Below are 24,116 nucleotides of genomic sequence, written 5' to 3'. Positions count from 1 at the left end.
TAAAACAAAATTGATTTATCCCAGATTTGGAAAAATATCTTTAAATCGTTACTGATTTAAAGTTTCTCTTACTTATCAGTCAGATAACTTCCATCCACCCATTTCCATTTCCCACCTTCAACTCTGAGACCAATCCAGTATCCTTTGTTTCCTGAACTCCCCCAGCTTTTCTCACTGATATATTTCTGAAGAAAGATAAAGTTATTAGAAATACTCAAAAAGCACTGTGACACAAAGTATATTAGATCAAAAGAAAATATATTTTTATGAATTAAATTTGTGCTAATGAGCCACAGTCTCATTACCTTTTCTGCTGCATTAATTACAACAGCCAAATCGGAAATCTTTCCCTTGCAGTTTTTTCGAGCTTCTTCCCAGGTTTTCTGCTCATGAGGTTTAGCATCATTAATTGCATAGCAGCTGGACTCAAAGGGGAGCCAGCCCTCCTGGCATGCCTTTTCTGCAAGGATAGAAAGATTAATAAAGCTCATCAATGCATATTTATTTTACATTACCTATTTTTATAGCTGATAGATTTGGAGCATACTGTTATTTTCTTTGGGACAGTAGACATCAACACTGCACTGACCTGGACAAAGACTGAGCTCCATCTTCATGAGTTTTATTTGTTCTGTTAGGTTCTGGATTTCTGCAGTCAAGTTGAGTTGACTCCTCATTAAGTCTTCATTCTTATGAATTAACAATGTGGTAACTGAAAAGCAAAATGGAATACTTCTTTGGCTTTAAACACACATTGCATATTAGAGGTTTGTCATTTCAGGCCAATATTTTACTCAAATACATCAGGGCGTATTTAAGTATTTTGTTATGATCTTTAATTTGTGTTCCTAGTTAGAATCTTGATTATTTTATGTTGTAATGTAATATACTATGCTCCATAAATGTATCCTGCTTTGTTAATCTATTGTGTTGCTGTAAAGTGTTCGTAGTAGTGGTGTGCGATACTGCATATTTTGGTGTCCGTCCAATACCAAGTAAATACGGGCCAGTATCGCTGATACCGATACCGATACTTTTTCAATAAATAAGGCTGATGCGTCATTGAATTGCTAAATCTCAATTAATTTTCATGACCTTAAGTTTTTTTTTATGATGTTTCCTTTTTTATTATTAAATAGTTAAAACCTAGGACATAATTAGGACAAAGTTTATAATTAAATAGAAAATGCTTTATTATCGTGGTGGGGCGTGGTCTACAATCACGGGGGTTTGGGGGTTGTTAACAACTTAACAACCCCCAATGCGTCTAAGTCATGTCATGTGACAGCGCAACATCTAAACACAAGAAGGCGGAGAGGAACCAAAGTGTGCCTGCTCTGCACTGACACATGAGCGGCAAGTGCAGTGACCTGGCTGTTTCGTCTTTGCCAAAACAACAGCATTGCAAACAAGAGCGGAACTTAAAGTAAAGAATCAATCTTATGAGGCTAATATAAATCAGAAGCCGACTTGGTGTCGATACAATCTATATTTGGATCCATCCGCCCACCACTAGTTGGTAGGTGTCGTAAAGCAGGTTTGTGCTGAGCCACCATTTGGTGATGAAGGTTTAAGCAAGTAAGCAGGACTTGGAGCAACAGTTTTCTGACTGTCGCTCTTTACTGTTGTTTCAGATATAATGGATTGCATTTATATAGCGCTTTTCTAGGCACCCAAAGTGCTTTACAATTCCACTATTCATTCACACACTGGTGGAGGCAAGCTACAGTTGTAGCCACAGTCTGCAGAAGCCTCGCTTCTGCCATATCGCACCATCGGCCCCTCTTGCCATCACCAGTAGGCGGTAGGGTAAAGGACACAGCGACCAGGACAGAGAGATCGAACCGGCAACCTTCGGGTTACAGATGAGCTTCCCAATCCCCTGAGCCACGGTCGCCCCAGATATAACACACATGTAAACGGAGCTCCGTAGGCATTCATTTTTTTTTTTTCGGTTTTGTGTGGAGTAAATAAATGTTTTGCTTTTTTACATTCGCCTTGTTTCTTGCTACTGAAAGGCATACAAGGGATCCAAGAAAAGCACGAGTCAGAAACGTTCTGCAGTAGCAGCAAAGAAGGACCGAAGATTGCCGCTACACTGCCCACATAGCAAAATTGGTATGGCCTGGATCTGGCCCACACAATGTGCTTACACATGGCCCACATACTGCAAAGAATGACGGCCCTTTGGTGGCCCAGATCTGGTTTGCCAGATGTGGCCCACAAATGGACCAGCAGGAGACACACTGGTGGCCCTGTGCTCGCCCATGTGTGGATTACCTCTGGCAAACCTTATCTGTGCCACCAAAGGGGCATCATTCTTTGCAGTATGTGGGCCATGTGTAAGTTGTGTGCAGCCATGGGCCAGGTGCAGACACACCGCTGGCCCTGTGCTGGCCCAGAACAGTTTCAGGCCCCAGGTGTCAGCCTAATGTGTACCTTAATCAAGCCATGTAATAACAACATGTGCCGGAACATAATAGTGCAAAAGTAAAATGCCAAAGCTCTGATCAGTGAGTCAATTGACTAATTCTTATATAGCGCTTTTCTACTCTCCCAGATCACTCGAAATGCTCTATACAACATGCCACATTCACCCAGTCACAGACTTTCTCTACACTGAGTGCTTCCTAACTAGATTCATACACATTCACACTCCTGACATACAGGCTGGAGGAACCAGGGATCAATCCACTAACTTACTGATCAGTAAGTGCTCTACATCCTGAGCTATAGCCACCCAGTGGTAAACACTAAACCCTCACTAAGTTTTGGATAAAATGTACACTCACAAACCTGCATTTGAAACGTTGGCTACCATAGCAGTGTAGTATTGCAACATTGCATTTGGGTCTTCTAACTAAAATAGGAAAATAGGAACATAAATAGTGCCATCATTGCCAGACCTGGCCCATATCTGGTTGGCATACACCCTGCCATGACACCAGTCAGTCAGAAGTGCCAGCTTTTGATACCGGATCCGGGCCAGACCTGTTTTCTATGAGCCTGGGCCACATAAACCAAACCATATTCGGGCCAGATGTGGCATGCTATCACATAAACAGTGCCATCTAGGCCAGGCCTGGCCCATATCCTGATGACATACCACTTGCCATACCAGTAGACAGCCAGCAGTGCCGGCTTGACACCAGACCTGTCTGCTTGTGGGTGCAGATGGAGTAATTTTTAAAGTTATACTCACAATAGATGCGAAGGGCCGTGATCAGTAACAGAATACCCCAGCAAGCGGTTACTGATGTACAAGATTTTATACATGCACACCGCTTATCTAGGAGAAATAAATATTGCATTTAAATTCATTCTTACTTTTAAGATTTTAAATTGTTTATGTCAACTTGAAGCCATTAATTTGATTTTTAGATTCATAAAACCATTCTAATTAATTTCATCTTTCATTATTTGCTACTGACAAAACAGATTTAAATATGATATTGATATGTGAACTGAGTTAAGAGGCAAAAATCAATCAATCATAAAACTATGTAATGTACTTTTTCATTATTGTCTAGGGAAAAACAGAAAAACCTATTTGAAAAAGTTTAAAAAGGCAAAACCAAAGTGAAGCCCATATTATGGATCAAACTTCGTTAACAGTGAATCGTCTACATGATTTGAGAGGATGTTTTCATTAAGCTCTTGTAAGGAAAATGCCAACAGCACAGTTCAAGTTTCTAAGCAAGGCTGATATGAGTTCCTGTCGCAAAAGTAGCAGTTTTGTATTGTCTTTGTATAACTCACCATTTGTGTCAGTTGTTTGTTTGGTTCCTCTGTTTTTCACGTTCATTTCTTCATATAAATTTTCTTCCTGCATTCGTACTGAAAGACTTAAAGGGTAACCTTGTAGCAGAAGACAAAGAATGATTTCATGGCAAGTAAAAAAGAAAAAAAGGTAGTCAATCTGAGTAATTTGGTGGATGTCAAGTCTAATTTGTTAGTTAAAGTGACTGATGCTATTGTTTTTCTGTTGAGGGCACTGTCATTTGCAGATTATGAGGCACCACATTTTCTACCCTTCCAGTTTGTAAGACAGGCTGATCAGTACTTAGCATGATGCCTTGTAGTAAAAGTAACGGTTTTGTATTTACTTTGTATACAGTAACTGACTGTTTGTGTCAGAAGTTCATTTAGTTCCTTTATTTTTTATGTTCATTTCTTCATACACGTTGTCATCCTTTCTTTTTAACTGAAGGAATTAAATAGCAATTTTGTAACAGAAGACAAAGAGTGGGGCAAGTAAAAAAGTAAATCTGAGTAATCTGATTTGGTTTGTTGGTTAAAGTGTAGTTGAAGTTATTAGTTACAAAATGACGCCAATGTTCCAAAGCATATTTTGGTTATTTGCAATGCATAAAAGGTTTTGCTTGTTTGTTTGTTGCATTATCAAGGGAAATTTTGTCTTTTGTGGAAGCACTTTTAGTAAGCTCATCCTCTTACTTATCTTGGTTTTGTCAGTTTTTTGCATTTACTATTACAGTAGAAAAAACAGTACAAGAAATAAACATTGCTTGAAATGATGAAAACATAAAGATGTAGACTTTCATCTACATGATCTACAATCTGAGTTTGTAAACATCAGGTTGTAGATGCACCGTATTTGAAAAGCTTAGCTTACCTTCTGATTGGGATCGCTTTTTAGCTTTTAAATTAACTGATCCGTTGGTAAACCTCTGCTCTGCCATTGCTAAAATCTCAATCTCTGTTGAGCTTCTTGTGACTTGTGTACCAAAGAAGAGCACTGTGATAAAACTAGAGAGAATCATAAAAAAGTTCTTTCCACGCCTCTCATTTCCGTTGCTTCAACCAACTTCTGCTTTTTACTCATAAGTTCATAGAGTTTTGTTTTGTCTTGAAATCATTTGTTTGACAGGATATTTATTCAGATGTTTTAACTCATCAGAAATCACTGCAACTTGTTCTCATTTACTTCTGTTGTCAACTGTACCTTCCTTGGTAATACCTTAAAACAAACAGACATCAGCATGCACTGCATGAAAAGCAGAAAAAACATTTATCAAATATACAAAAGAAACTAGTGTAAACATGTCAACTCATACTAGACTTGTAGTCAAGACCGCTTAATCCGAGACCAAGACAAGACCAAGACCAGAGGGTATCGAGACCAAGACAAGACCAAGACCAAGTAGACGAGGCCAAGACCGAGACCAAGTCGAGACGAGACCAAGACCAAGATCGAGACAAAAAAGTCTTTAAACTGCAGCCAGATGCTGCTACGTTTACAGGTGTCAGGCATATTTATGTGTTTTTGCTTTCGCACAGCCCTCCTCACCGCTGTCTACTGTCTCACTCACTTACTGAGAGGAGAGACGCACGCTCCACTTGACTGTCGCGTCTCTCACCCTCTCTGTTTTTCACATAATGATATTATCCTATATCCTCGCATGTGATTGGCCACAACATGGAGGGATTGGAGCATAGCTGAGCCACTGTGTGAGAGCTGAGCAGCGAAAGGAAATTAAGTGAGGGTAGAAATGACTGAAAGATTATTAGGCTCTGTTTTGAGTTTTGTTAAAAAAAAAAAATGACTTCATATAGGAAAAAAAATAAATATCACATATGCAGGACACCTTAAACTGTATCAAGACACAGGGACTAAACCCCAATTCAACCAGACCCAGAACTGATCCGGAATTAAAACAGGACTACAACAGTTCAAAATCAGGACTACTTAGGACTTAACCAAAACAGAACCAGAATCAAAACTAGATGATAGTAGCACTAAAAATCATCATAGACCTGCACTACACTTATTTTTTAATTCTACCAAAGTACACTATTTAGATTCAGACAAGTTTATATAATTATTTAGCCTTCATAAGCCTGCATAACTTAATAAATATAGAATTTGAAAACTAACAAATGGTATCTAAAAAGTTACACTATGTACTAGATACATGTTCTGATGAGTTTTGGCAAACAACCATTTGACTAACATGTGTGTCTCACCTGCTCTTGTTCCATCTCTGTTTTGTCCTCTTTCTTCATCTCTCTCTCTGTTCCTCTCTCTCATTCTCTTTTCCTCTCTCTCCCTCTTTGTGCTGACAATCAAGCCAAACACCAACATCATCAAATATACAGTTGAAACCAGATATTTACATACTCTTCAGATAAAAACACAAACATTGTAACATCAAATCAGACTAAATGTTTATTTTTTTAGATTGATAAATATAAAAAACATATTTGTTAACTTTTGTATTTTGTATTCAAAATTGAGCCACACTTATGAAGCTCCACGATTCTTTTCCTGGTGTTTCGGTTGACATCTCTTGATTTCCCCAGTTCAAAGAAACAGACTCTGTGTTTTGCCTTATATGCATCCACAGGTGTGTCACCAATTTACTCACATGGACTCTACTAACCTATCAGAAGCTTCTTCAGCTCAGAATGGAATCGTCTGGAGTTTTCTTATTAATTAACAATAAACTTAGTGTATATGTACTCCTAAATTTGACGAAAGTGATTAAAATAGACAGCTCCCTCTTTTTATTCTGACATTTAACTAATTCAGAAGATATTTCAACATTTATTTATCTAAAACAAAACAAGTTTACTCTAAATTGATGTTTAACAGTAAAAAAAAAAGTTTTTATGTTTTCTCCCTAAAGTGTATGTAAATATCTGGTTTAAACTGTGAATATACTGCTGTGTATTGGAATTCCTCTTGTTTTGCATAGAAATATACTGAACAACATACAAAGCATAATATATAAAATAACCTGAGTTTTTTCTTTGAAAGAAGCTTCTTATGTCCATTGTTGTTTACATCAGTACACAATTGAAACTGATTTAGAGAGTTTGTTTAGCCGTGGAGGGTAAGAACTGAAAATATGAAATGTAAGCTAAGACTCTCTAAAAAAAATCAGCATTGTCGTTCGGCTTTTTATTTATCCATTTGTTGATTCACTCGAAGAGCAAGTAACGCAACCAAGTGATCAGTTTATATCGATCTTTTGTGATACACCATCATATTTACATTATTTGTACAGTACAAATGATTTGCTTTGGTACCTGGTCAAACTTAAGCTCTCCTCTGTCTGCAGCAAACTCGCAGGGAGCAGCTTCTCCCCCCTCGCTTACATGTGTGCTGCGCTCAGTCGCCTAGTGCCTGAGCTCGGATCATACCAAAATTAGGGGGAATTTACGACGGTGCGCTCTGCGCTTCGTGTGTTTTTGTTTTATACAGTTGTCAGTCAGGCATCTAACTAATAAATTACACTCCAAAAGACCCCATGCTTCTGAAAAAATGACCCGGGCTTAAGCCCAGTATGCCCCCCCCCTACCCGCTCCGCTGATGGTTGACTCCAAATCTCCCGAACACTACGTCGATTTGAGAACGCAAGACCGAGACCAAGACCGAGACCAAAGTCAGTCGAGACCAAGACGAGACCAAGACCACGTAAAAGTGGTCTCGAGACCAAGACCGGTCTCGAGACATCCAACTCTAACTCATACTTATTCAGTTCAGAGGAGAGGTTCCTTTTTCTTCACAAGATGTCGAGCATAAAATCTCAAGCTAAAGATATAAAATATAAAACTCTAAATTTGCCTTATAATTTGAGACCAATAAATTCCTGAGGCTTTCAGGAGCTCTAGTATTTCTATTGTAAGATAGAAACCCGACAATAATACAGAGAAATCGAATAATCCCCTTTGAGGAAGCAATTGGCGAAAGTGCAGAAGAAAACTTCCTTTTACCAGAAAGAAACCTCCAACAGTATCAAGTTCAGAGAGGGGCAGCCATCATCTTTCAGTGAATGGCTGGGGGTGATGGACAGAAAGACGGGACAAAAACCAAACTGGAAGAGAGCCAGAGATTAGCAATGCAGCGCCCACTGTTGGCCAAACAGCAGCAACAACTTACAATGTCCATGTTTTAATTTAATTAATAATATCTTCACAGGCTATCCAGTAGATGTCTGAAGTTTGCATAATCCACTGGTTCATGGTTCACCACAGCTTACTGATTTCCATCAATTACTTTGGAAAGAAATTGCACAGCACAGCTTCATTCTAACAGTTACAGAAGCACTTCTTCCATCAATTGTTTAGGCTCATATCTATAACTCCCTCACACCCAACCATACATAACAGCAGTTTTCACAGTTGTTCTGTTTTTGAAGTATAATTTGGTCATTGTCTTGTAGAAGATGTCACTGCAACCAATAAGAGATGTTGCACTGTTGGGCAGGCCAGCTTCTGCTTTTGGCTGAAAAAAATAAGTTGTCCTACAGCATGTTCGAACTTTACACTGTGTATTCTTTTACACACACACCAGAGACTTAGTGATGCTAGCACCATGTTTGGCCCATTTTTGGCCTCAGAACTGCCTTAAATCTTCTTTGCATGGATTTATGTATATTTATTAAGCATGCACACTAAAAATAAAAAAACAACAACAACCAAAACAAAAATCAAACCAAAAAACAGTGAACTTGAATTGACGAACACTATGTGTAACATACACAACATCAGACTACTAATAAGCTGAACTTCCTGTTTTTCTCTGTGGTTGATGTGAACAGTATGATAAAGATATAGAGGACAGCTCTTCTTCTTCCCCATCTTAATTAAATACAGTGGCTTGCAAAAGTATTCGGCCCCCTTGAAGTTTTCCACATTTTGACACATTACAGCCACAAACATGAATCAATTTTATTGGAATTCCACGTGAAAGACCAATACAAAGTGGTGTAACCGTGAGAAGTGGAACGAAAATCATACATGATTCCAAACATTTTTACAAATAAATAACTGCAAAGTGGGTGTGCGTAATTATTCAGCCCCTGAGTCAATACTTTGTAGAACCACCTTTTGCTGCAATTACAGCTGCCAGTCTTTTAGGGTATGTCTCTACCAGCTTTGCACATCTAGAGACTGAAATTCTTGCCCATTCTTCTTTGCAAAACAGCTCCAGCTCAGTCAGATTAGATGGACAGCGTTTGTGAACAGCAGTTTTCAGATCTTGCCACAGATTCTCGATTGGATTTCGATCTGGACTTTGACTGGGCCATTCTAACACATGGATATGTTTTGTTTTAAACCATTCCATTGTTGCCCTGGCTTTATGTTTAGGGTCGTTGTCCTGCTGGAAGGTGAACCTCCGCCCCAGTCTCAAGTCTTTTGCAGACTCCAAGAGGTTTTCTTCCAAGATTGCCCTGTATTTGGCTCCATCCATCTTCCCATCAACTCTGACCAGCTTCCCTGTCCCTGCTGAAGAGAAGCACCCCAGAGCATGATGCTGCCACCACCATATTTGACAGTGGGGATGGTGTGTTCAGAGTGATGTGCAGTGTTAGTTTTCCGCCCACATAGCGTTTTGCATTTTGGCCAAAAGTTCCATTTTGGTCTCATCTGACCAGAGCACCTTCTTCCACATGTTTGCTGTGTCCCCACATGGCTTGTGGCAAACTGCAAACGGGACTTCTTATGGTTTTCTGTTAACAATGGCTTTCTTCTTGCCACTCTTCCATAAAGGCCAACTTTGTGCAGTGCACGACTAATAGTTGTCCTATGGACAGATTCCCCACCTGAGCTGTAGATCTCTGCAGCTCGTCCAGAGTCACCATGGGCCTCTTGGCTGCATTTCTGATCAGCGCTCTCCTTGTTCGCCTGTGAGTTTAGGTGGACGGCCTTGTCTTGGTAGGTTTACAGTTGTGCCATACTCCTTCCATTTCTGAATGATCGCTTGAACAGTGCTCCGTGGGATGTTCAAGGCTTGGGAAATCTTTTTGTAGCCTAAGCCTGCTTTAAATTTCTCAATAACTTTATCTCTGACCTGTCTGGTGTGTTCTTTGGACTTCATGGTGTTTTTGCTCCCAATATTCTCTTAGACAACCTCTGAGGCCATCACAGAGCAGTTGTGGAGCTGTTTTGCAAAGAAGAATGGGCAAGGATTTCAGTCTCTAGATGTGCAAAGCTGGTAGAGACATACCCTAAAAGACTGGCAGCTGTAATTGCAGCAAAAGGTGGTTCTACAAAGTATTGACTCAGGGGGCTGAATAATTACGCACACCCCACTTTTCAGTTATTTATTTGTAAAAAACTTGATTAGAAACTTTTGTCAAAATTCCACAATATTGTGACAATAACTTGATTCAATAGAATGCACTTAAGCTAAGAATACGGTCAGATACAGATATATAAAAACCACAAAAATACCAGAATACAGATAGCCTACAGTGGAACCACGACTTACGAAATAAATTCTTTCTAGGGGGTCTTTCGTAAGTCAAAATTTCGCCTTTTGAGTGAGGTGATGCTGGCTGAAGACGAAGTTCTTGGTAGAGGAGGACCTCGCTCATATTTATCAATAATTTCTCTCTTTGTTTCCATTGAGTGCACTTTACGCTTCTTCTTTTCACTCGAATCACTTGCAGAAAGTTTTTTCTGCCCCATTATGAATGAACGATAGGCTAATTGCAAACGAAAAGCACACGAAATAGCGCACTGCAACAACAATACGTCTTTCACGTGGAACAGCGAAATGCAAGTACGAAAGCCAAGGGGTTATCACATAATTCGGAAGGCATTGTGGGCATTCTGGGCTCAGCCAGCGGATTTCGTTACACAGGCATTTTGCCGTACCACGGGCAGAAATATTGCCGTTAAGTGCCTTCGTAACTTGAATTTTTCGTTAAATGGGGTCTTCGTAAGGCGGGGTTTCACTGTACTTCAGACAACAGCCTTCTTGTTGTGAAGTAACTCATCGCCCTTCCTTGGCCAAACAGCATCAATACAGGGAACAGAAACTCAGTATACAAACTGCACTGCACTGAAGAAGCCCCCTTTAGTGACACAAATGAAAAACAACCGAGTGCCAATTTACATCTTACTCTGTGTTGTCCTAAATGCTGTCAGCTGTCCTATTCTTTGTACAGTAAAACTTCTATAATTATTAATTGTGAACTTTTATAAACATATCTCTGTTGTACACATAGCCCTTCCCCCCCGGCACACAGACATTTAAATACTTGGCAGCTGAACCACATGCAATTACCATTATCCAAAATTATGTCTTTTTGGAGCTAATTGATTTGGAAAATACCGTTGTTTTCTTTGGGACAGCAGGCATCAATGCTCCACTGAGCTCGACTAACACCGAACTCATTCCATGATGTCATCGTGTTTCACATTTCTTCGGTTATGTTTCTTATCTGTCCCCAGCTGCTCATTTTTCTTCTTAAGGTTCTGGTTTTCTTCAGTTAGTTCTCATCAGATTTTCTAATACGTTTGTGCCAAGTTGAGATTAGTTTTCATTAAAAGTTCATTTTTATGAACTAATACAAACAAATGCAAACACAAAAAACCCACAAACAGTTAAATGTATTCATACTCTTAAGATCTTTGTGGGTTTTGTATGAAATGCAATGATTAAATGTCACGGCTGGGGAAGCAGTCGTGTGGGGAAGCGAAGGAGGACCCAAGTTGCAGACAGCGACGGTGATGCAAGTGAGTTTATTTACAGTGAACGATAAATAACAAAAGCGAGGGCAAAACTAAATGTAAACCTAAACTGGGGAAAACTAATAACAAACAAAACCATAACTCACAGAATCACATGCAGGGGAAAACATAAGGAGGTTATGCAGGAGATGGAGAGCAGAATGGGGAGAGGAGCGGAGATTACTAAGTAACACAGACGAACCAACATGGAACACAGGCTGGCACACACTATAAATACACACAAGGGTAACAAGGGAATGACACACCAGAGGGGAACACAGCTGAACCTAATTAGACCTAACAAGACACAAACCTTCAAAGTAAAAAAAGGAAACTCGCTGGTTCTACTTCCCGTCCCATTATCTGTGATTAGTGTCAGCTGTTCTCCTACCCTTTGCCTGTTGCCTCATTATCATCTTGGTGTAAATATGATCTCAGTCGTCACCTGTCATGTTTCCCTTTTCCTGTGTGCCTTGTGTATTCCTTCAACTTTGATGGGGTCCTTGATAGGAGTGACAGTTTTTGGTATCTGTGTTTGACCTTCATTATTTTGTACTTGGTTTGTGTTCATCAATAAATCTGCGTTTCAGTTTGTTCCTTTTCCCCCTACTCCTGTTTCCCCTTTCCTGTATGTTTGAGTCCAATTCCTACCTGCCACACACTGAACCTTTAACAATAATCTTTATTCCTATCAGAACCAGAAACTAGCAGAGGCGTGACCTTATAATTTCTGCAACTCTGGCTTTAGAGAGGGGAATGATTCAGTAAAAGGACTAGATGTTACAATCCCTGATAAAACATTGCTTTGAATGGAGGAAATCTTGAGGGATGGCTGTTATGAGGAAAGCAGGCCAGAAACTTTACCAGCGGCAAACGTTGTGTGCCTCAATTTTTGGTCTTTTAACCAAGATAATCTGCCATTTTTCCTTGGTTAGGTTTAATGATTAGAGATCTGATCGACATTATCATATTAAAATTTGGGACGGAGACAATCTACTGCAGTGGCAAAGACTACACACAAGACACCAGAGCTCTTTGCGTGATCTCGTGCACGAGGGAGGTAATCGGGACCGAGCGCTGTTCCCGCTTGAACCCCGTCACTCTCGGTCAGCCCCTCCGTAGCACTGCTCTTTATTGTGGTTACATGAATATGAATAGTTTCATTAACATATGACATCTTAAACAGGCATGTGTGTGAACAAATACTACCAGTCTTTGTGTACGTGTAGGTATGCGTGTGTATGTGTAGATGTGTTTGCCATACCATATAAAAGAAAGAGAAGATACGACCTCTCTCATGACCTTAGGATGTGTGTGGTATGCCAGAAAACTCTGGAAAAGGAGTGAACGTACTCCCATCTCATGGTACACAGAATCTTAAAGACCTACTAAGGATGAGACATTCTATCAATATGCAAACGATTATATACCTCTAAGCATAAATGATTATGTTTCTAAGTACAAATGACAGTCATAAAATATAACCCTGATAGAGCCTCATTTCTTCAAAGGGATAGAAAAGGTGATAGAGAGAAGAAAGACAAAAGGGACAACATAGGAGAGAGCAGAGAGGAGAGCCGGAAGGGAGGCGCCCGATCTGGCTTCCCTCTTTTTTTTCCTTCGCGGTTAGCTGACTACCTTAGCTGCCCAAGTGATGTCAGCCCATTTTAGCCATAGCCAGTGACTGGTTCTCTCAGCAGTGTTAGCTAATTCTCTTATAGGCTGCCATTGTGCCTGTCCTCTGAACCCAATCTCTCTAAGCAGTTTTGCTGTTGTACTGGCAACAAAGCCCCTGTACCCCACTTCCACCAGGCGCACCTTGATCTTCCAGCCTCTGTCCTCTGCCTCAGCTGCCAAGTTCCATACCGCAGCTTCTTACGCTCAAATGCTTCCTGAATTGCTCCCTCCCATGGTACCGTCAGCTCAATGACGTACGCAAGTTTTTGGGAGTTAGACCAAAGGACGAAGTCTGGTTGCAGAGCAGTTGTTATGATCTCTGTGGGGAAAATTGGCCTCTGATCCAGCCTCTGAAACAACTGACATTTTAAAACAATTGTAAATCTTTTATATACCACAATGGCAAAAAGCATTTTTCTAAAGATGAACCTGTTTGCAGACTGAAATATGAGTTATCATGATTACTGCAGTCAGTAGTAAACCCATGCATGTATCACTGCAATGCATGTATGTCAGTCAATTTAAAACATTGGTTTAAAAGACATATTTCCTGCCCTTGTCAGCTCTTGATATCTGCTGATCAGTCACAAGGCCCTCTTAGTATGCTCTTGTCATGTTATCAAAACAGCCTTGAGCCATTTGCTCATAGATAGTGGACCTCTAGTGAATCGATGGTAAGAGGCCCGCCCAGAAGGGAATAACGAAGGGAGTCGACCTTCCACCTTCCAGTCGACCTTTGTAATCTGTAAATTATATTTACAGATTACAAAAGTCTTCTGAAGTCTAACTGTGGTAATTCAAATAGTTAGAGTCTCTTTTTACAAATCCATTGTTTCTTCTTGTCACAGCTCACTGATTTAAATCCTTCGTTTTGGACAGAAATTACACAGAGACCATCAGAAGGAGGCTGCTGAATCCAGGAGCTGAGGAAAAAAACAAGTTTGATTAAAGCTGATAATTATTGGTATAAAACAAAATTGATTTATTCCAGATTTGGAAAAATATTTTTAAATCGTTATTGATTCAAAGTTTCTCTTACTTATTAGTCAGATAACTTCCATCTACCCATTTCCATTTCCCACCTTCAACTCTGAGACCAATCCAGTATCCTTCTTCTCCTGAACTCCCCCAGCTTTTCTCACTGATATATTTCTGAGGAAAGAGAAAGTTATTAGAAATACTCAGATACTTTGCTTAAGGCACTGCGACACAGAGTGTTTAGATTAAAAGAAAATGCATTTTTATGAAATAAATCTGTGCTAATGAGCCACAGTCTCATTACCTTTTCTGCTGCATTAATTACAACAGCCAAATCGGAAATCTTTCCCTTGCAGTTTTCTCGAGCTTCTTCCCAGGTTTTCTGCTCATGAGGTTCAGCATCATTAATTGCATAGCAGTTGCACTCAAAGTGGAGCCAGCCCTCCTCACAATGTTTGCATGACTTTTCTGCAAGTATAGAAATCAATTAATAAAGATCATCAGTGCACATTTATTTTACATTACCTATTTTTTTAGCTGATAGATTTGGAGCATACTGTTATTTTCTTTGGGACAGTAGGCATCAACACTGCACTGACCTGGACCAAGACTGAGCTCCATCTTCATGAGTTTTATTTGTTCTGTTAGGTTCTGGATTTCTGCACTCAGGTCTCTGATCTGTGTTTCAAAGGCAGTTGAGGTGTTTGTCCAGTTGAGTTGACTCCTCATTAAGTCTTCGTTCTTATGAATTAACAATGTGGTAACTGAAAAACAAAATGTAACACTTCTTTGGCTTTACACGCACATTGCAGATGAACTAATTTTAAAAGTTATACTCACAATAGATGCGAAGGGCCATGATCAGTAACAGAACACCCCAGCAAGCGGTTACTGATGTACAAGATTTTATACATGCACACTGCTTATCTAGGAGAAATAAATACTTATTATAGCAATCAAATTCATTCTTACATTTAAGATTTTAAATTGCTTGTGTCAACTTAAAATCATTAATTAGCTTTTTATACTCATAAAACCATTCTAATTAATGTACTTTTTTGTTACTGTCTAGGGAAAAACAGACAAATCTATTTGAAAAAGTTGAGAGGCAAAACCAAGGTGAAGCCCATATTATGGATCAAACTTCAATAACAGTGAATCCTGTGCCTATCAAAACATGACTTGAGAGGATGTTTTCATTAAGCTCTTGTAAGGAAAATGCCAACAGCACACTTCCAGTTTCTAAGTAAGTTTCATTTCAGTTCCTGTCACAAAAGTAGCATTTTTGTTTTGTCTTTGTATAACTCACCATTTGTGTCAGAAGTTTGTTTAGTTTCTTTGTTTTTCACATTCATTTGGTGGATATCAAGTCTAATTTATTAGTTTAAGTGACTGCTGCTATTGTTTTTTCTGTTGAGGGCACTGTCATTTGCAGATTATGAGGCACCAAATTTTCTACCCTTCCAGTTTGTAAGACAGGCTGATCAGTACTTAGCATGACGCCTTGTAGTAAAAGTAGTGGTTTTGCATTTCCTTTGTATAACTCACCGTTTGTGTCAGAAGTTCGTTTAGTTCCTTTATTTTTCATGTTCATTTCTTCAAACACGTTGTTTTCCTTTGTTTTAACTGAAGGAATTGAATGACAATGTTGTAACAGAAGACAAAGAATGTTTAAATTGCAGGTAAAAAAGAAATGCCTGGTTAAGAAAAGTTAGTGAGTAATCTGATTTGGTTTGTTGGTTAAAGGGTATTTGGAGTTAATTAGTTAGTAAGTAACCACAATTTTCCAAAGCGTCTTTTGATTATTTTCAATGCACAAAAGTTTTTGCTCAACAGAATTCAGCAAATTTGTTGACACAATCAACCATCTTAAATATATTTAAGCTCTTTTTAAAAGAATGCACAGATCAGCTGGCTGGGTTCTTCACTAAGATCTTTAACGCTTCACTGTCCCAGTCCTGCATCCCACCATGCCTGAAGTCAGCCACAATCGTCCTACTGCCCAAACAAACCAACATTAGCAGCCTCAAAGACTACCGATTAGTGTGATGCAGAATGATGCACAGGGGAGAAGAAGGAATAGCATTAGCTTAGCTTATACCTTTTGACTGGCATCGCTTTTTAGGTTTTAGATTGACGGGTGTGTTGTTAAACCTCTGCTCTGCCATTGCTGAAGTCTTTCTGTTGAGCTTCTCGTAACTTGTGCACCAAAAAGTAGCACTGTGTTAAAACTAAAGCGAATCATTAAGAAAAAAAAGTTGTTTCCACGCCTTTCACTTCTTTCATTTCATTTCTTCCAACTTCTGCTTTTTGCTGATATAGATGGGAAGTTCAGAGTTTTTTTTTGCTTTCACAGCATTGGTGTGACAGGATATTTATTCAGCAGTTTTAACACATTGGGAGTGTGTGCAGCTTGTTCTCATTTCCTTCTGCTGTCATCTGTTCCTTTCTTGATAATACCTCAAAACAAACATGCACTTTTCCTTGTTAATGCAACAATTTGTCAGTGTGTTTTTTCAAATAATTTCCACATATGGTGGTGGTCCAGCATGCACTGCATGAAAAGCAGAAAGAAATTCTGGACAGATGATCAACAGAGAGGGAAAAACATTTATCAGATATACAAGAGAAACTAGTGTGATGTCCAGCAAAAAAAGAAACCTAAAGATATAGTTTTAGGAGCTATAAAAGACTAAACTTGCTTTATAATTTGTGACTTTATTAAATTCCTGAGGCTTTCGGGAGGTCTAGTATTTCTATTGTAAGGTAGAAATTGAAACTGCCATTTTTGAAACCCAGGAGTGTCGCATAGTAATTATGTAGCAGGATGCTTGGACACTGCTATGATGTCAACACGTTAGGTACTACCGGATTTGTGTACATGGAATCTAAGAGGGCTCCATAATCCTATTAAAAGGAGAAAAATACTCACCTTTTTTGAAAAAAGAACATGTTGTTATTGCACTTTTACAAGAAACACATTTAGATGACGTAGAACACCTTAAATTACAGCAAGGTGGAGTTGGACAGGTATTTTTCTCCTCATTTGCCTCAAGAAGTAGAGGGGTGGCGATCCTTGTGAGGAAAAAAACTCTCTTTTTAAATATATAGAGTGTGTTAAGGACAAGCATGGAAGGTACATTATAGTCAAGGGAATATTATTAGGTGCGGTTATTTCTATATTGAATGTTTACTACCCCCCCGCCCATCTGTCTGATTTTATGACCACAGTATTTACAGACTTTGCTGAGATCCACTCTGACATTTCTATAGTGGCGGGAGATTTCAAATGAATACTGAATCCTCTTATTGACAGGTTGCCCCACTAGCCTCTGCCTCTTTCACCACAAGCTAAGGCACTTAAATCTATCTGTGAAGATTTAGGATTTGTGGATGTATGGAGAATAAAACACCCTTTAGATAAAGTATACACGTTTTTCTCTGCACCACACAAATGGCATACTAGGATTGATTAATTTTTTAGTAAAATCAGGGCTATCATTGCACTTACCGTGTGAAAACTGAGTGCTGTAGCTCAGGAGGTAGAGCAGGTCAGCTGCTGATCAGAAGGTTGGTGGTTCGATCCCTGGCTCCCCCAGTTTGCATGCCGAATATCCTTGGGCAAGATACTAACCCTGACTTGCTCATCCATCAGATGAATGAAAGCTAGAAAGCATAGATAATAGTGCTTGTGTGAATGGGTGTGTATGTGGTGTGTTGTAGAGAGCGCTTTGTATTCCAGGAGAGTAAAAAAGCGCTATATAAGAATCAGTCCATTTACCAAACTGGTAGTATTGTAATTTCAGACCATGCCAATGTGGTGCTGGATCTTTCTCTTAAAGGTATGGTAAATAGAGCAGAATATTGGAGGTTAAATGCAGCTAATACAACTATTTTAAGGGATTATACATTTGTATCCAATTTTAACACTGAGTTTAGATATTTATTTGTCCATCAACCTGCAGTCGACAAATGACTCCGCTCTATGGTGGGAAACTATTAAAGCGTACACTAGAAGGATTCTTATTTCTTACTCAACAAGTAAGTGGCGGCAGAAATTGAGGAAGCAGAATCTTTTAATGACTGCGCTTAAAACAAAAGGAAGGACTTATGCTGACTCCCCCACTCCTGCCTTACAGCAAGTGATAGCTGCAGTCAGATCAACCTTAGATAGCCTTTTTATGCAAGATGAGGAGATTAACCTTAAGTTTACTAGACAAAGATTTTATGAACATGGAAACAAACTTGGAAAATACTTGGCAGTTATTACAGCTATTTGTGATGCTCAGAGTGATCGCGTATATGATAGTAAAACCATGAATAACACCTTCAAAGAATTTTACTGCCGATTATATGCATCTGAACAACCAGTTGATGCACTGGAATTAATGGAGGATTTCTTTTATTATTATTTTTAAAAGATAAAGAGGCTCCTGTGAAGATATTTTATAAGGCTTTATATCTCGCACCCTCAGTGATTTCACATAGGCTTAAAGACACATCGGAAAAGGAATTAGGTATAATAATTGATGATGAAGAGTGGAAAAATGTCAGGAGTTATGCCAAATCAATCTTAGTCTGTAATCGTACCAAAGCAATACAGTTAAAAATTATACACAGAATGTACATATCGACATACTGCAGACATCAATACAATCCTACCCTTTCACCCATGTGCCTTAAATGCAAAACAGAAATTGGTACCCTAACTCACTGCTTTTGGTCATGTTTGAAATTGCAAGGATATTGGTCTAATATGTTTTCTGAAATGGAGAAGATTTTGGGCTGTGAATTGGAGATGGACTCTGCGTCGCTCATATTGGGCCTCCCCAGCCAGCCGTTTAATATCCAAGAATAATAGGAGGTTGTATTGTATTCTCACCTATGTGACGGGGAAGAATATTCGACTGCAGTGGATTAATGAAAAAGCACGAACTATTAAAGGCTGGCAACGAGTAGTGTTGGATCTAGTGCCATTGGAATATCTTACATGTGCACTACACTCAAAAACAGACCAATTCTTAAAGGTGTGGAACCTGATGTCTCTAATATTATGCTACAAGGATTCTCTTGAGTGTTCAAGCTGCATATTACTATTGGGACCACAGGTATTGTACTGTATTGTATTTTTTTTTTTTCTCTTTTTTTAGACAGATCTGATCTTTGTGTTTAGTTTTTGGTTTGTTTGTTTGTTTTTTGTTTGGTTTTTTATTGCTGTGAACTGTACACTATATTATGTTATGTAATTATGGATTGTTTGTGAAAACGAAAACAATAATAACAATATTGTTATAAAAAGAAAAAAGAAAAAAAAGGTAGTACCAGATTGTAATGGAAAACCAGCCGAGTCGATCCGAGTAGGTACTAATGGAAAGGGGACTCGTGTCCGTATTTTTCGTACTTGCTGTTTTATTTTGATAGTCCCGTGTCCTGCGTTTAGTTTATTCAGTTTTGCTTCCTCGCTGTCTCCTTATGTAAGATTAGGTCCAGGTGTTTCCTTCCCGTTGCACATTCCCTAGTTACCTTCCGTGTATATATTGTATTAGTTTCCCTTTGTTTGTTGTCAGGTTATCTGTTTGTCATGCATCAAGCTAATGTACTCCATGCCCATGTCCCAGTACCAGGTTTCAGGTTTCCTGTTCCCAGTGTTTAGTTTGGTTGTTCTTTCATTTGTATGTTGCTCCCCACTTTCTAATAAGCACCCACTCTTAGTTGATATCAAGTTCTGTTTCTTTTGGGTCCCACTTCAACCTTCACACGATCTGCCAGCATACGTCTTGCTGGTTTAATTCTGTTTTTTGGCCAAAACTCCACTTTTACATATTTGAACACTGTTTTTTTTAGATTATTAAAATTGACAAAACTATTGCATTTAAGGTAATTGTCCAATATTATCTTGAGGAAAAGACAGATTTGAAAGAGTTTAGAGGTGAAATTTAAAGTTTATCATATGAATCAATCATGACATCATGAGTAGGGATCAGACTGGACAAGAATTTATCGATTCCTATTCCATCTTTGATATCATTCAGTGATTTGATTCCTTCTGTTATGTTTGTGTTTGTGTTGGAGGAATTTCCCTTCTTTGTGGAGAAGGGTGTTGGGGTCATTACTCAAAAAAGTAATGTATTACACTGAGCACATTACTTTTGTGTTTCTCCATAAAATTATCTGAAACACATTGTCCATTTAACAATATAAACATATAAACCTACGTCCCACACACCAACACAAATCCCTGTTGTAATGAGGACATACATATGATCTTTAATATTTAGGTATTAAGGTACAAACACAAAATCAATAGTAAAAAGGAAAGATGAAAACCAGCATGAAGAGACCTTAGAAACATGAAAAGGTAGAAGTGAAGGCCTCATGCTTGTTTAATCAGTTTATACACTTATGATATCTGCTGATCAGTCACAAGGTCTTTTTAGTGTGCTATCATCATGATTTTAAAACATCCCTGAGCCATAGACACTGGATCTCTTGTGAATAGAGGGTAACTCCACAAGGGAATAATGAAGGGAGAAATATAAAATAACATAACATAAACATAAACCATAAAACAGCTAAAGTAATACCACTGTTTAAAAATGGAGATAGACACCAATTCACAAATTACAGGCCTGTTTCTCTACTTTCACAATTTTCAAAAATACTGGAAAAAGTTTTCATTAATAGACTTGACAAATTTATAGATAAACATAAAATAATAATGGACAGTCACTATGGTTTCAGACCAAACAGATCAACATCCATGGCATTAATTGAACTTATTGAAAATATCACCAATAATATAGAGCAAAGACAATGCACAGTTGGTGTTTTCATTGACCTAAAAAAAGCTTTTGACACAATTAATCATTAAATATTACTTGATAAACTGGAGCACTATGGCATTAGAGGAGTGGTGCTAGAGTGGATCAGGAGTTATTTGAGAGACAGGCAACAATTTGTGAAGCTTGGTGAATATCAATCATCAGAGTGCCTGGACATTGTTTGTGGAGTTCTACAGGGATCAGTATTGGGACCAAAACTGTTTATCCTGTACATCAATGATATATGTAAAACATCTGATATATTACAGGTTATTTTATTTGCAGATGATACAAATATTTTTTGTGCTGGAAATAATTCACAGCAGCTTTTGGAAACTGTCACACAAGAAATGATTAAACTGAAAACGTGGTTTGACAGAAACAAGTTATCACTAAATTTGAATAAAACTACATTTATGTTATTTGGAAATTGTAAAAAAGATGCTGGAGCAAAATTGTTGATAAATAATGTTGAAGTAGAGCAAGTTTCTCATACAAAATTTCTGGGTGTGATAATAGACCACAAAATCTGCTGGAAACCTCACATAAAGCATATACAAGCTAAACTGTCAAGAAGCATCTCTGTACTGAGTAAAGCTAAACATTTTTTGCATTCCAAATCACTGCGGGTACTTTACTGTTCACTTATACTGCCATATTTGGAATACTGTGAAATACTGAATACTGAAATCTGGGGAAATACATACAAAACTTCACTTCCACCATTATGTAAAATTCAGAAAAAAGCAATCAGGATGATTACTAAAGCAGGATTTAGAGGCTACACTAACATTATGTTCTTGAAATTAAAAACTTTGAAGTTTATGAATCTTATAAAATATAAAACTGCAAAAATTATGTACAAAGCCAGATACACTATGTTACCAGGAAATGTACAGAGGATGTTTTTTGACAGAGAAGGGGACTATGAATTGAGGGGAAAATTTAATCTGAAGACTCTTAAAGCACGGACAAAGGTTAAAACCTTTTGTATTACCATTTGTGGGGTAAAACTGTGGAGCAGTTTTCCTGTGGACCTACAGCAATGTTCAAGCATTAGTCAGTTCATAAAGATGTTTGGAAAACTGCTTTTGGAAGAATATGAAACTGATAAAGTTGATGACCCATTGTATGTATAACTATGCTAAATTGCATCCAAATTATATCTATCACTATAGCTATGTTTAAACATTTCCTTCATTCCTTGTTTATTGTGTGGGGTAAGTAATGATGGGAACCTAACCTATGTTACGTTCTTTGTCTAGGCGTGTATGAACGCAACAAGAAATTGGCCCACTCACGCTCCACCAAAGCAAGAACACAAACAACAATGTCTTCTAAAATGCTAAGCAGCCATTTATTTACTTCAGCTGTGAGCAGTGCCAAAAATAACAAACAAAACTCCCTACTGGTCCCTATGCTGTCCTACACAAAATAAAACCAACCAAAAGACAATCCACTTACCTAACTTTCTAACCAAAAAAACAGGAGAAAACTTAATCAACAAAAATGGCTTCTCACGCTTACTAGGCTGTTGCAGTGAAGAATATGTACAAGGTGAACAAAATACACGACTGCTACATGACAAGCCTATTTACAACTATTTACAAAACTAAAATACTAACACCAGACACCCGAGTGGAACATAGTGGATACACAGACGGACCAGCCCAAAAAAAAAACAAAGACAGAGGACGCGACTTAAATATACACAGGGAAACACAGGGAGATTGCACACAGGTGGGGAACACAGCTGGGAATAATCAACAAGACGAGACAGAGGTAAAACTGAACACACTCACATGAGACGCGGACCTTCACAATAAAACAGGAAACGAGAACAAATCCTTAAACATAACATAAAACAAAACACTGACAACATTAAATCATAACATCTAACAATGAAAAGTGGGATTCAATAGAAATGCAAATATGTGTACTTCTATATATTGTTTTTTCTGTATATGTCTGAAATGAAGATACAATACAATTATTACCAGTTTGCTCTGTGTGCAGGTCCATGGACAGGTGATTTTCTAGTGTCTGATGATGAACTGCCTCTGTGTGGTTAAGAGACTAAAATAATGTTGTACATGTTTCTTATCTGTCACAAATAGTTCTTTAACTTCTTTAACAACTGAGCCTTTGCTTTGGGTTTGATAAGTTTTGTTGTTTATTTGTTTTGTTTTTTGCCGCCTGTCCCGTTTGGTTCTTTTGCCATCAGAATTATTGTCTGAAGGCAAAGAGAGAAGCCCAACGGAATTATTTTACCAAGTGGACCATCTCTGCCTTGCCGCATTGGTCCATTTGATTGACCTTTGTTGTTATTATTTATTTATTCTATTTTCAGTTGTTACAGACGGGACAGACATGACCAGGGGGAGGGAGGGAAACAAAGACAGCGGGGAAGAGGAATAGTGATGAAGGGCAAAGAAAAGGGCAAAGAAAAGGGAAAAGAAAAGGGAAAAGAAAAGGAGGGGGGGCAAAAAAAATACATATTTTTATATATATCACCTTGATCACCTGTTGGGAGAAAAAAAAGAGAGAAAACAAGCAAACAAAAACAGCAATATAATAAACACAACACCATCGCGATACTCTATGTGTATATAGCAGTAAATATTAAATATTGAATATTATTATGCAGCACGTAACATTTACAGTGTACAGTGTTCTTTGAGGTAGGAGCCAAAAAGGGTGCAGTTTGTGTCTGTGAGCACCCGTGTGTACACCTGTGAGCATGAGCGCGCTTGTATTTAAAAGGTTCCTTCATGTAATGATCTGCTAGAGGGTGTGGGGGGCCATAGCCCCGTCCTCCAGGGCATGAAGCAGGTATGGAGGAGATCCAGGCTCCAGACATCCAGATGCCCCCAGAGCACAAGAGACCAAGGAAGACCAACGGAGGGGCAACCGTGGCACTCTCCCGGAAAGTGGGTTTGATAACTAAAGTCTCCACCCTAAAATGGATGGATTAGACTGAAATCTCTGATTATTCACTCTGAGTTATTCTTCGACACTACAATAGGCCATCCAACTAATTAGGTTGCTTTTGAAAGTAACATTGTAATATTTATCCAATTGAATTGAGGTTTGCAAATGTAGAAAGAGTTGATGACATTTGCAGGCAGAATATTCAATTAATATTAATTACAAGGC

General features: G+C 38.5%; 2 protein-coding genes across 3 annotated transcripts in view; both read right to left on the bottom strand.

Annotated features, from left to right (window-relative positions):
* The window catches only part of LOC120442676 (C-type lectin domain family 4 member G-like), a 90,345-nt gene extending 77,968 nt beyond the window's left edge, over positions 1-12,377 (bottom strand). The window contains exon 1 of the mRNA XM_039619652.1: positions 11,087-12,377. The gene's annotated coding sequence lies outside the window, so the exon portion shown is untranslated. The remainder of the gene's footprint in view (positions 1-11,086) is intronic.
* A 139-nt stretch (positions 12,378-12,516) lies between these two features.
* LOC120442677 (C-type lectin domain family 4 member M-like) lies at positions 12,517-16,377 on the bottom strand. 2 transcript variants are annotated; one of them, XM_039619656.1, is made up of 7 exons: positions 16,241-16,377; positions 15,688-15,765; positions 14,980-15,066; positions 14,739-14,903; positions 14,444-14,607; positions 14,201-14,313; positions 12,517-14,084 (listed from the first exon to the last, which is right to left on the bottom strand). In XM_039619656.1, the coding sequence occupies exons 1-7, from the start codon at positions 16,305-16,307 to the stop codon at positions 13,967-13,969; spliced, it is 792 nt and encodes a 263-aa protein (XP_039475590.1). In that variant the 5' UTR covers positions 16,308-16,377; the 3' UTR covers positions 12,517-13,966. The 2 variants fall into 2 exon arrangements, with proteins under 2 accessions (XP_039475590.1, XP_039475591.1); XM_039619657.1 differs by having other exon boundaries at positions 13,953-14,084; positions 14,244-14,313.
* Between the last annotated feature and the right edge of the window lie 7,739 nt (positions 16,378-24,116).

The sequence above is a fragment of the Oreochromis aureus genome, linkage group 11 (assembly GCF_013358895.1).
Source record: "Oreochromis aureus strain Israel breed Guangdong linkage group 11, ZZ_aureus, whole genome shotgun sequence".
Taxonomy (NCBI): Eukaryota; Metazoa; Chordata; class Actinopteri; order Cichliformes; family Cichlidae; genus Oreochromis; species Oreochromis aureus.
This window is presented reverse-complemented; position numbering and strand designations above follow the sequence as displayed.

Coding starts and splice junctions, on each gene's coding strand:
- LOC120442677 (XM_039619656.1), bottom strand. CDS start 16,307: ATGGCAGAGCAGAGGTTTAACAACACACCCGTCAATCTAAAACCTAAA. Junction 14,608..14,738: donor GGAGCTCAGTCTTGGTCCAG/GTCAGTGCAGTG, acceptor CTATACTTGCAG/AAAAGTCATGCAAACATTGT. Junction 14,314..14,443: donor TAATTAATGCAGCAGAAAAG/GTAATGAGACTG, acceptor CTCTTTCCTCAG/AAATATATCAGTGAGAAAAG.